General features: G+C 45.3%; 1 protein-coding gene across 1 annotated transcript; it reads left to right on the top strand.

Moving 5' to 3' along the window:
- Nucleotides 1-1856: 1856 nt before the first annotated feature.
- On the top strand, nucleotides 1857-8008 carry LOC310942525 (uncharacterized protein). The gene is made up of 4 exons (XM_083907925.1): nucleotides 1857-2005; nucleotides 2936-3181; nucleotides 7148-7207; nucleotides 7805-8008. The coding sequence occupies exons 1-4, from the start codon at nucleotides 2000-2002 to the stop codon at nucleotides 7805-7807; spliced, it is 315 nt and encodes a 104-aa protein (XP_083764051.1). The 5' UTR covers nucleotides 1857-1999; the 3' UTR covers nucleotides 7808-8008.
- Nucleotides 8009-13743: the final 5735 nt, after the last annotated feature.

Raw genomic sequence — 13743 nt, 5'->3', positions numbered from 1 at the left:
TGCATGTCACGGCAATCATGTTGGATCATTTTGAGAATGTAATCCTATTGAGTGGGCTTACAGTGCATTAAATCTCAAACCCCCCCCCCCCTTTTCATTTCAGCTAGGTTAAATTGTTGGAGGTCAATTACTCAGACGTCATTAACTCGTGAATTCTCCTAACATTTTTAATATGTGTGTATAAATACTTGGGAGGGCAAATCTAAACTGGTCATATTAGCGTAAAAGAGCAAATAGGGACAACGAGAGAAGACGATTCCAGATGGCTGGGTTCTACGCTGTCAGTCCATACATGGCTTTCTCTGATCCGACCGCTGAGCTCTATTTTAGTCAAGCCGATTTCACCTGGGAGAGAATTTTGGTTGCTAAAACAGGGACACACACTCATTACTGTCCCGCTGGTGTGGCCAAAGAACACTCCCGCATTCAAATAGGCCCACATGTAAATACTTGAGCAGCAAGTACTTAAGAGGCAGTGTGCGTGAAGAAGAACGACAACCCTCACAGCCATGTATCCAGAAACAGCGGAATATGTGGCTAATTACATCTCGAGGTAGGTCGTGAGTCACTGGCTCTGTAATTGAGGACGAGTCGTTGTTGTCTATAAGCTTGCTGCCATTGTTTTCTGCGAGTGGAGACCTGATGTGAATGTTTGCTCAATAGGTGTCAGCGAGGCAGAATTTCTGAGTCGATTTTTGTTTGTCCACATTCTTAATGCAGGAAACCACAGTGGCACCGTGTGGTTTGAGGTCAAGTGCGCTGGCACTTTTTCAAAGCAAGACGCATAAATAGAAAATAAGACATGCTTTCATTATGGATGTAATCTCGTCCATTTCTCTCCATCTACCATATGGTGTTTGGTTCTTTGACTTACAGTATGTCTCCACTAAAAGGCAAACTCGACCTGTTACATAAAAAAATGAAGAAGAAACGCATTGTTCTCTTCTCTGATCACGTCAAATTTGAATAGTATCTGTCAGTCTCACGTTATATGAGCCAGAAAAAGAGAAAGGGAAGCAGGTAGAGAGAGAGAGAGGCTGCTGTTGAGTGTGTCTTTGATTGCTGCCTGATTACAGCTGCTCCTGGTGGGATGAGTTCAGACTCTGTCTCACAAAAATCTACACACACACACACACACACACACACACAAGCAAACATCAAGTGTATTAAAAGACTGCTGAAATCAAATAGCTGCAGATGCATCACCATCGTAGCTGCTCACACAGAATTGAGCCCGCTCTCAATAACATCTGGAGACGCAATTTCCAAACAATGATGTCTTCACGTGGTGCATTCTGTGCAACAATAGGAGATGAAAGACACAACATCTCATTTCTCAATGTTTGCATATTCATTGCCATGGAACTGGCTCCTTTGTTGCCAGCGGTTTTGAAAGAAAAAAAAAACTCTTTCTGGTCTGGGTATGGATGGATAAAGCCTTACCGGGGGGGAGATGGAGAAAGGATGGATGTGTGTATGTTTACGTGTGTGTGTGTGTAAGAAAGAGTGTGGCCAAGCCGAATGGGCCTTGAGGTGGTGGTGGTGGGGGGTTGAGTAGATGGAAGTTTGAGGCCCCTTCCATGCCATCGTATCCCCAGGCGCTCCTCTAAAGTTACCCACTGTCTGTGGCTGCGGCCGGCTGGTCTCACATCACTGCACTTATATTTAAGGCCTACTGTAACCAGATATGCCTGAGTGGACCCACATTGCCATCATATTTTGGTCGGCATGTACGTCGGAGGCAGCGCGCGTTCTCTTCATGTATCCTTCCCCACCTCCTCTCCTTTTACCCGCCTCTAATCCTCTTTTCCACACCGCAGTACAACGCCGTTTATTACAGGTCCAGTGTGGTTAATGAGAGATGTGAGGTGCCAACAAGATAAATCACTTATCGCCAGCTCGGGCTGGCACCGGAACAACACTGCTAATGCTGGCCTGTGTATTAGCTGGGTGATTTACTTCAAGAGAATCTCACCAGAGAAGTAAGAAGAGGAAGAGGATGAAGGTGAAAAGTTTGAGTTCATTTTCTTATGTTGCCACATGAGTCACACTGGGAAGCCTTGACGCTTGCTGTAACTGCACGCTTAGAAATGAATGTGCTAAGTAGAACCATATAAGGTTCTTCGGCTTGTCCTCATAGGAGAACCCTTTGGATCCAGAGAACCCTTTATTCAGGAAAGGGGTTTTAAAGGGTTCTCTGGATCAAAATGGTTCTTACTGGAACCATTAGTGTTACCAAGAACCCTTGAGAAACCCTTTCTTCGGGAAAGGGTTGTTCAGAAGCAAATGGTTCTAGGTAGAACCTGTCTTTGTAGGACCCTTTTGGAACACAAGAATGTTGCCAATAAATTCAACAAAAAAGAAGAATGTGACGCAGCAATGGAGTACAAAAAAATAAAATATCAATACACTGAATTCTTTCTTTGGTGTAACGTACAAAAGTATGACTCTCTATGTTCCTCAACAGGAGGGTGCTAAAAATGGGGTAGAACCCCTTTGGAACACATATTTCTAAGAATGTTGCCAATAAATTCAACAAAAAAGAAGAACGTGACGCAGCAATGGAGTACAAAAAAATAAAATATCAATACACTGAATTCTTTCTTTGGTGTAACGTACAAAAGTATGACTCTCTATGTTCCTCAACAGGAGGGTGCTAAAAATGGGGGCAGTACAGGTCACTACCCTTTACAACTTTTGACAAGCGCAATGCAAATAATTGCATAATGAACTGAACTGAATCAAACTGTTCCACTTAGTGTAAATGGGCCTGAAAATAGACTGAAAAGTGAAAAGCTTTCAGTCTGGACGCCCTTGCTTCTATGTCTGTGATTAAGTAGGGCCACACGGCTCGGAAATGAGTACACTGTGGATTTATTGATTTTCTGTCTCTGCTTCCGTCTCTTTTCTCCTCCACACCCTCCCCACCGTGAAGGAAGCCTCAGCTGAGTCTCTACGAACCCCTGTACGTACGGCGCTACTGGAGGCCAGAGCTACCCAAATTCTCCACTCCACACCAGGGGAAGGGGGGTTACTGGTGGAGTCCCCAGAGGTACCAGGAGGTCGGGTCTACATGGAGGGACACGCGCCGACGTCGCGTGGTCTTTCCTGGAAACACCGGCTTCTCCGATGTGCCCTCAAGTCTGAGTCCTGGATACTGCCACCTCCACCCCACCCTGGTGTGAGTAGTCTGCTACAGATAAGCTGTGCGTGTGTGTGTGTGGCTATGTCTGTGTGTTGTCTTCAGAAGCCTGCTCTTGACAAGCATCTTCTGAGAGAAGTTTCTTGTCAGCACTCCGTGAGAAGCAGACGACAGACGGGTTAGTGCTCAATCAGCACTCTGCTGGCTTATCAGTGGCCAGATGTGGAGCCACTGTCGGGAGCTCCGCTCACGCTGTCACCCTGCTTGAACGTCATCGAGGCCACATCTTCACAGAAGTGCCATCGGGGTCTGCCGGAAAGTGTACAGTAAAAGCCTGGGTGAAGTCTTTGACGTTAATTCGATTAAATCATGTCCGATGAAGTGAATTTAACGCAGCTGGACAGTAGTAAATCATCTCAAAGAAGGTCATAGAGATCTAAAAAAAATGTCGTCTTCTCACCCAGCTATACACCACATGACACCCCACATCCCTCCAGGACCTAGACGACACTGACCTAAATGGACGCGGAGAGTAATGGCTCATAGCAACTTGTTGTCATGGCAGCAGGACGGTTGTGACCATCTGGGCGTTTCCTCACACTGATTGAGGCGACCGGTGCACTACTGCTGGGTCTGAGTTTAAACAATCGGAGTTATATCAAACTATACCTGTGAGAGCCATTTTTCCCGCAGCCGTGTCAGAGAGAGAGCGGTGAAATAAAAATGTAGCAAACTGAGTCAGGGAGAGAGAAAGAGAAAGTGAGTGTTTGAGGAAGTGAGAGAAGTGTGAGGTCCAGTAAAGTACAGGAAGCGAGGGAGAAGGATAAAAATCTGAAAACACAACGATATGGTTTGAGTGAAAGGGAGAAAGATAAATGGTCGGGGTGATGAGCGAGAGAGTGAAAAAAAGGGAACAATGTGGAAAGAGAGAGAAAAAGCCAGGGGGCTAATGGGCTTATGGCTAATCAATCCTGAGTGATGGGCCCTCTAGAGTGGGCAAGGCTGACATATGGAGAGCATCCCTCTGCTTTAGCTCTCCCCTGACTCCCCCGACTCCGAACTCACCACACGAGAACACATCAGCGCCCACCTCACTCAAATATCTAGACCCCCCTTGATACACAATTACACACACAAACACACACACTGCAAGACACACCCCATTCCATTTGAGAAACAGCCATATCAGTGGCCCGTACTCTTGTTCCTGACATGGATGAGTTTGAATGAGTGCAGCGTCAGTTGTAGATTGATTCTCCATAAGGATTGATTGGACTAAATGAGCGCTGGGATCGATGGCTGGAGGATAGGAGGGGGCTGGGAGGGCGAATGAGTTACGAAGCCTTTTGTACACTTGTTCTCGGTGAGTAGAACGAGGGGAAAAACTGTTCCCTTTATAAACGATTACCGTATAAATCAGTGATGTGCCACCACAGCAAGAAAGACACACATTTTCCACATGGCTGCCCAAACCCTCAGCATGTGGACAGAAACGGACAGGAGGATAATGAATGGAAAAATGGAAAATAGATGCTATTTAAAGAGTCTTGAAATGTGGCTCTCTTTTTTCACAGTAGTACTTGAAACTAGTTTATAATAAGATGTAACCCATTAAGGGTCAGATCATACTTTCCATATCTGTGTGTCCACAAAGATCAGCGAGGGTCTGAGTGACGTAGATTTCATCATCCGTCCATTTCTGTGGCGGCCCACGCAAATGAGGCCAATTTCCCCCGTTAGGAATCGCTGCTGCTGCTCGAAATGAAACCGAGTACACAAGACGCAGACCCTCGTTTAAGTATGAACAGAACCGCAGGCATGCACACACATCTGGAAATGTGAGACGGCTCTCATCCGCAGGAAGCATGACCTGGCCTTAAGACGGCGTTAAGACTGCACTGTCACTGCCACAGTCACCTTGTGGTGCACAATTAACAATGTTATATTTCAGCTTCGGCCACAGCCACACATCGCAGCTACGGTGTGAACATTAAAGGTTGTTTACAACGTTGTACTGAAACCAAGCCAGAGTCCAAAGCGGGGCCAAACAAGACAGCAGAGTCATAAATTGCACTCTGCTGGCCCTGTTAAAAAAGATTAAAGGAAGGAAAGTGCAATCCAGAGACAGGCTGCTTGAAGAAAGGTTTGGATGTAGCTGCTATCAGCTCCTAAAAGACAGCAGGAGGGAGGGGAGCTGTTGGACTGATAGATATTCAGCAGACAGTCACATGCTGCACACACTATCAGCAGGGATGCTGCCGCTGGGTCATGCTTGCAGACACAAGCCTCTTATGGGGCAAGATCAACAGCTGCAAGAGTCCAGTTGCTACGCTCGGCATGTCTGCCTCTGCATGTCTGTTCAGCGCACACATGCATGTGTCAGTCATGTCCGCATCGAATCTGAGCTTCATACAATCCAGTGCATTGTCTGCTCAGTCACTTTGCTGGAGAGCAGCTCTGATTTCCTCGCACAGCTGTCGTGTAAAAAGTCGTTTGAGTCAGCCGGTGAGACATATAGTCAGGTTGCTACACAATTCCCCCCCCAAGGCAACACTACGGCTTAGATCCTGCACTTCCTAAAGCCATGGAAAAGGGTCAAAACACACGCCACAGATGGCAGAACCCAAGCTGAGCTTTTGGAGAATTCTAACTCTGCTCGGGGTGTAGCGCTAGAAGGTCGAAAAGCCAGAGAGAGGAGGGAAAAAGAAATGGATCTGGCGCAAAGTGAGGGAGGAAAATGAGCAGAGCCAGGCCGTGAGTTTCCACAACTCAGCACACACACTGGAAAACCTCCAATGGGATTAGGCCAGAGTCGCTACTGATGTACAGATCACAAGGAATTATTACAAAGTGCACCAAATTTTATACCAAATCATAAAAAAAACTGCCATGACGTATAACCACAAGCAGTTAGTGATTCTGTGTCATTCTCAGTGATAGTTTAGCACCTTTGAGAACAGACGCTTCGAATCCAGTTACGTTTGGCGTCGTGAGAAAATCACCTGCTCAGTGTAGTAATTGTTCTGCTATTATTATCGCATGCTCAATAATGAAGTCTTTGGTTATTTAAGTTTGCTGATTAGAGACGTGATATATAATTAGATTCACAGGGAGCAGTGGTGATGATCATCTCCATTTCTAGCTCATTGTATCTGTGGCCTTCAGTAATGGAGCAGTTACTTGAAAAGCGTCATCATTTACTCATTACATATTGATTAATTCTCACTATTTTACTAATTAGTTACCAGCAGAGGTGTTCGGTTTCATTATTTGTGTCATTAACTTTTCTACTCGGCACAGCTCATTTTGGGACATTTCAGCACTTCTTCCTCTTAGAGCAGAATAGATACAGACACTTTACAATAAACAAATGATTCTGTCTGGGTGCTCTGAGGCATGAGTAAGACATTAAGGGCTGAAAATCAGATAAGTGAGGTGCCAATGCTTGGCAAACACGCCTTTTGTCACGCCCTCTCTGTCGATGCGTGGAACATCCAGTGAAAGACGATGCCGGCTGGCAGAAGGCAGCGCACTGAACAGGTGACAACACGGCCCAGGCCCTCCCCGAGACGACCAGCCAGGCTCAGTTTACTGTAGAAAGTCTCGCAGCAGATGGTGTCCAAGGAAGTGAATTAGCTCAGAGAGGCCGTGTCCACAAGCACCAGATGGGGGTAGGAGAAGAGACAAAGAAACTGGTGGAAAAAAACAATGACATAATGGCAGAATAGCCAAGGTGGAGAGGGGACAGAGGGGTGTGGGGAGTGTGTCTTTGTCTTGGCTCATTTGTTTGTTTGCTTTGTGTGTGTGTTTGTGTCTTTGTTGAACCAATGCAAGCCTTTGCCAAGTTCAGCCCCCCTCCCCCGATGACTATTATACCCATTCATTAAAAAGTCCAGATCCTATGTCTAACACTGTCGCTCATTTTGATGACAATTGTTTCACATGTTGTTCAGAGCAAAGCTGGTCAAACATGCTAATGTGCGTTTTGTTTCCTGTTCGGAAAAGGTGGCGGTATCGCTGGCAAAAGCTGAGGGAGAGGGTGCCTCAAGTGCTCAAAGGAAGAGAGTAAGAAAACGATAGCACTTTTTCACTATGGTCCCAGCTCGACTCGCCTCGCCACGGCACGGCACATTTTAGGTTGGTTTTCCACGACAAAATTAGTACCAACTCAAGGTGTTCGGTGTCATCACTGCATGAAAAACAAGTGACTAGTGACTTGTGAAGCAGTCGTTTCCAGTGTAACTGAATCATTAGAATCAGTTTATTTAAATGATTTGTTCAGTACTTCCTCCGTGTGATGCCACTCGCCGGTCATGATCAGCAGTGCTATCGCTAAATACACCAGACTCCAGACGTTTTTAGGATTGCTAAGTCTTTTTAAACAGATCTACAGTTCGCCATTGTTCGGCTTGATTCTTTTTTCGGACGTCTCTTCCTGTGACGGCACTCTGACCAATCAGTGGCCGGCAGTCTGGTGGTGTCACGCATAGCATCGCCTCAGCTCGCTTGGAACCTCCCCAGAGCAGGTACTAAAAGAAACCTGGTTAAAACACAACTTAACCGTGCCGTGTCGAGGCGAGTCGAGCTGGTGGAAACACAAATATCTATGTCAAGTTGTTTCTAATGTGATGCTTTTCCCTTCTCCTTTTTTCCCCCTTGCAGTAACGCTATAAGGTTCCTATAGACATTGGCGTGATCCTTACACAGCTGACAAATTGCTCCTTCGAAACACAGAAATGACTGTCGCAATTTGTGCTGTAGCCGGGAGGCAAATAACAATGTTTTGGTCAAGGTAATCTCACAGTGTCAGTGACTGCGGAATGGACTCTGGAATGTTAATTAGGGGGGGAAAAAGGGCAACACGACTTAAATGCCACACAGATGTGGGCTATCGGTGATGCAATTCAGCAAGAAAATTAGTCGGAGCACTCGTGGATGCACACACAGTGCTGAAAGGTGCTAAATGTATGTATTGGCCATACTTGTGGCTTGGAATGAAAATGTCAGAATAAAGTGCTGTAACCTAACTCTGAATATGTCCCGGGCTATCTTGTTTTTCAGTCTCCCTCTCTGTCCACGCCCCTCCACAGCCCATCTGGTTGTGATTATTGGACCTGGTCTAATCCAACGCTGTGTCCCTTTTGACACAATGGGGAGGGCCAACTCTGTGTTGTCTCACTCGTCTTTCCCCCCTCCCTCTACACGTGTCCTTCTCCGTGTCTCTTCTCTTCACTCCGTCTCTTGCGCTTTCCATCTTCCTTTTTTCTATCCTTTCCTGCGTCGACTCCGTGTTCCTTTTCCCTCCTCTTTGCCCGAGTGCTGCCGCATCTGTCACTAGCCGAGCGGCAAGCGCCTGTGTGGCATGCTGCCAATGCTGACAGCTGGCAGAGAGAAAGAGAGAGAAAAATAAACGGCAGAGGGGAGAGGGCAAAGAGAAAAGGGAGGGTAAAGGGAGGGGGGGCGGTGGTGGGGAATGGTGGCAGTTGATGAATATCGACTCCGCTGAAACATACCAAATACTTTCCTGACTGCACACAGCATTGCAGAACTAGGAAGAAAAAGAAAAAAACCCTGTGACAGTGTGACAGATGAACAACATAAAGTAGTGACACGGCAAGCACGAGGGAGCAGGTGGCAGGCCACAATTGGTCTATTAACTTGAGCAAGATTATGCCTTCTCCTCTTGTTCTCTATTTCTCAGACTATTTGTTTTCTTTTGCCTCTGGTCACACTGGACATGGTTTGAAGAAGTTTCAGGACCCGCTGTTGCTTCCTTCTCTCTCTCTTGTTGGCAGGCGACCAAGTTCCCCCTCCATAGGGAGAGGCCGAGAGGGAAAAAGCCTCACTCACTGCTCTATTTTATTAACCTTTGTTTACAGGCTGAAATACATAATCAGCATATGGATTTTGTGTCCGGCTGAGAGATACTGATCGAGCCTCCATGCTGAAACATCTCATAAACAAGTCCTTCAGTTGAACTGACAAAGTAGGCCACATCTAATACTGCCAACCCTGATACTGTGGTAACAGTGAAACTACGCACGTTTTGAACCAACCATCCATTTGCTATACTCATCGACTCTTCTCAGAAGTTAAATGAGCAAAACTATATTATTTTCATCTCTCAGTATGTTTTGAGGTGTGGCTAAAGTGCGATTGACAGATCCATCCCTCCCTTTTCCATACACTCTTAGAAATAAAAGTCTTAAAGGTGACCATTCAAAAACCAACGGGTGGTGTCAACGTAGGTTCATACTTTTCTATACGTTGAATCCTTTGAAGGTTGTTTCGCTGGGATCGCTGCAGCCAATCCCAGCTGGCCCAGGCTGAGATAAGGCACACGCTGGATAAGTCTGGTACGACCAGTATCTTATCATTGCTATAATGTTCACAAACTGTGGGTAGATGTTGCTGCAGGGTTGAAAAAGCCAATGAGTACAAGTTCATGATAGCAAGTAGAACATACATTGTGCCAGTTAACGTTTGGTTTTGGAAGAAATGTCGTTCAGATTAAAAAATGTTTACTTAATAGTTATAGTTTTGCTTGAATTAACTACATATGTATTCTATTTTAAGCTAAGGAGCAAGTTAGTGGATCTTTGTGGATTGTTTTTGATCCATCCCAAATTGCATGATACAGAATTTGAGTGTCATTTCACAAAAAGGAGGATTTTGGAGAGGCGGAAAGGATACACGTGACCAAGATAAGTCCCAGAATGTATTGCCGTCGCTGGCCAGCTGTGGCCCGAGCCGAACTCGCGCACAGTTATAAAGAAGCGAGACTCTGATGATGCTGATCTTTGATATGTTTACATTAGCTGTCATTGCAAAGTTCAAGTTGGTACTAAATCCTAATAACCGTGCGATATTATGAGAATCCATTTCATACAAAAGTAGCAGGGGTCCATTGTGCCAAGCCTTCAAAGGCAGATGCTTAGTAAATCTCTCACTCTCCTGATGTGGCATAATTTCTGCGCTGGTATTTAATCCTGTTTGCGACGTCAAAGGGAAACTCTACGTGACCCATCTTCTGAGTTTATTTGGCAGAACGAAACTATACTTTCACTCGTTTGGCTGCAGTATAAAAACAACAATGGCATGTTTACACTATATACAGTACATTCTGATATATGAGCGCTCTAGTGGAAAAATATTTCTGTGTTCCACAGTCTGGAATCTCAAGAATCACAAGGGTCCTTTCTCTGACAACATAAGAGAGGACTGCAGAGGGGTTTCGGGGAGGGGGTGGGGACAAAACAAAAAATCCAGCATTCCAGTGGTGAAGGCTTGTTGTTGCACATTTTACACTGTGTGATGAAAGAGGGCTGCTGGAGAAACTTGAGGACATTAAAAAAAAAGACAAAATAGCAGCAGGTTGAGGGGAGAGTAAAAATTCAGCACAAGTAATAAGACTTGAGAGATTAAATGAAGCTTTCCCCGTGCAGGATAGTGGTTCAGTCACATTCAGGAATGAGCTTTCCGTAGTAAGTCTGCAGGAGGAGGAGGTAGACATCAGGAGAGTGAAAAGGAGTAAATGTCCATTCTTCTCTCTCTCTCTGTCTCACTCTCACTTTTTCAGCCTGTGAGAGCCGGACATGCCTCGGTGCGTTAAAGTACAGTCGTCTGTTGCCAGCGCGGCCAATTCATATTCAGAGTGCATACTCTGCACTCTCTCACACGACGCTCGCTGCACACTCGCATTGAGCGGCTAATGGACAAATTGACGGGGGTCTATCTGGGCAGCAGCATACACTCAGTTCATTAGAGGCTCAGTTACTCTACTGTAACAGCTTTGTCCATATACCGTAAAACTATAAGGGGGATCGCCTAATGAGTAACATATGTAATCCTGTCAAGTGAGACACTTTGTGGTCGAAAGTACACAACATCAAATTAACATCACTCTCTGATTGCTGACCATCCCATACCAAACTATGGGGCAGTAATAGGCTACTAGAAGCACATTAAAAACACTTTTAACAGGGTTTGTCTGGATTTGGGGGATTGGATTCGCTCCAGTTGTTCCAAACAATCCCAAAAGTATTGAATGGGGTTTGTGCAAACAAGTCAAGTGCTCTCCCACCAAAACTGGGGAAAATTAATTCTCTATTGTGCACACGTTGAAGAAGAAAGGGCCTTGCCATTGTCTCGAAAGCAATTCAAAGCATCAAATATGGTAAGACAAAAGTACACGGACACCTGTGTCCTGTGTCCAACCCATGAGTGTGGCCTCATACTTCATACAGTACAATATAAAACACATGTATCAAGATGTCATCATTTGGAGGAATTGTTCAACACTCTGGGAAATATACTATTTCCTGTCAGCAGCTGGATAAGGAGATTGGCACCAGTTTACTTTCTGTATCAAATAAATCTGTGCAGTTTTTAAAGGAATACTATCATGTATCATTTCTCACTCTTAGAAATACGGGTTCCAAAAGGGTCCTTCTACAAGGGCTGAGGTTCTACCTGCAACCATTTGCTTCCAATGGTTCTTGGCAACACTAATAGTTCCAGGAAGAACCATTTTGATCCAGAGAACCCTTTAAAACCCCTTTCCAGAATAAAGGGTTTTAAAGGGGTTCTTGTTGGAACCCTCCAAAAGAGTTCCAGGTGGAACCTTTATTCTACCTGGACCCAAAAAGGGTTCTCCCATGAGAACAAGTCGAAGAACCTTATATGGTTCTACTTAGCACTTTTATTTCTAAGAGTGTAGACACTGGATGAGAAAACATTAATTCCACACATTATCCATCAGACTGGATTCAGAGGTGCGACAAGTGAGACCTCTCTCCTCATTAGCTCAAAATATGCGACTGTCTGCACGATCAATTAGACCTTGGAATGTAAAATAGGTAAGGAACCCCCATCGCAGCTGCCATTCATTTCCCCAATTAAAATAACTTTTAATGGGGATGTTATTCCCCCACAGCTTGTACGAAAGCTCAGACAAAAGTAGCAGAAACAGAGAAAGACACATTTAATTTGGTACGTTTCACACACTAGGTGGAATTGACAATATTTGTGTGTAAGTTGAACAGTGATCATGTGAGAGCAAAGTGAGACTGTGCTAGTGCATCTGAGGGCATTGCTCTCACTCTGCTTCCTGTGTTGTGGTTCCAGTGCCAACAGCTGTAGGGGAAGTCAGAGGGTGTTTGTGGGTTATATACACATATGTGTGTATATCTTTGTGTGTGTGTAAGCATACGTGGCCTGTTCCTCTATCTCCCTGCTGGGCCTGTTCTATTTCCTGGTTGCAGGTGCTGCAGCAGTGAGATCACTTCCTGTTGGCTCCCCCCTGTGTGTGTGTGTGTATCCGTGGGCTCCAGCCATTTCCTGTCCGTGGGGAAGAGGAAACTATAGGAAACAGGATGAGCATCCCGGGCGGGAGGGGTCAGAGAGGGCTGGGAGAGGTGGAAGGAGGGGGGGGGGGGGGGGGTGACCCTTGAAATAAGGGAGAGGACCACATATATTTGGACTCACTATCTGGATATGTTTGCCATGTCGAAAAATCATAAAATATACTATAGAAATGTAAACTGAAGAAAATTTTGTGATAACTAGCTTTTAACCAGCTTTTGTTTGGGAAACCAACAAATATAAATGCTTTTGTAAAAGCTGTCGACCACAAACTTAACTCTTGAAGAATTACAAATGTTCCGTCATGAGTACAGTCATGGGGATGACTGAGGCATTTTCTTTTTACACCACACCTTAAAAGATCACGTTGAACTATACCAGGAAGAGTAAAGGTCAAAAGTCTCTCCTCTAACTGACAAAAAAATGTCCCGCTCTTGTAATTCACAGTCATCCACAGACACAAACAGCGTGAGACAGATGTTATTCACATATACTCACAGGTTGTTGCACATACTATACACTCTGACACACATGGGCCTATTCATTACCCATGACCATGGGCCATGTGAAGGGCAAGTCCGGGCAGGCAAGTCTCGTTTTTGACATTTCCTCTACTCTTCATGCTGTCTGTCATACATACTGTTGAGGAAAATATTTTGTGAGATCACCGTTTAAAGAGGGTCTCTGTGTTGAAGGATGCAGCTTCAACAATGTTGAGGAGGATAACTGAGGTTATCAGGACATCTGGTCAGACTCTAACGCCCTTAGCTTTTATTGCAACAATCAACTTCGTCAATGATCTTGACTATTTGAGCTATCCAGACTGCTCTGTATCTTTCCAGGAAATCCACTCCACTTAAAGGCCAACTTAAAGGACGATATAGCGGACAATCCCATTCCTATTTTCATAAACCCCTAAAACCACCCACACAGATCCCAACGCTCATTTGACCTGAGGTCATTTCCTGTCAGAATGTTACCACGTCTGACTGACACACGGAGCTTCATCTGCTCGGCGCGCTGGTTACGCTTTGCATTTATGTGCGTTTGTGTGTCGAGATTTATGAATGAACCATCGGGGGCCAACCTTGGCGGGGCTTCCCGACTTGCTGGCATGTCGGCGTGTAGAACTTCCTGTCCAGAGATGTGTGATTTCCCGTGCTCGCACAGCTGTGCTGTTAAACGCTGTGGGAAAACACTCTCTGCTACAGGGAACGCATAGAGACACACTGTGAGCT

The sequence above is a fragment of the Microchirus variegatus genome, assembly GCF_963457635.1.
Source record: "Microchirus variegatus genome assembly, chromosome: 21".
NCBI classification, from domain to species: Eukaryota; Metazoa; Chordata; class Actinopteri; order Pleuronectiformes; family Soleidae; genus Microchirus; species Microchirus variegatus.
Note: the sequence above shows the minus strand (reverse complement) of the source record. Positions and strands in the feature narration are given on the sequence as shown.

Excerpts from the sequence above, each read along its gene's own strand:
- LOC310942525 (XM_083907925.1), top strand. Across the intron at positions 3,182-7,147 it reads CACCTCCACCCCACCCTGGT|GTGGCGGTATCGCTGGCAAA; the intron begins GTGAGTAGTCTG and ends TGTTCGGAAAAG.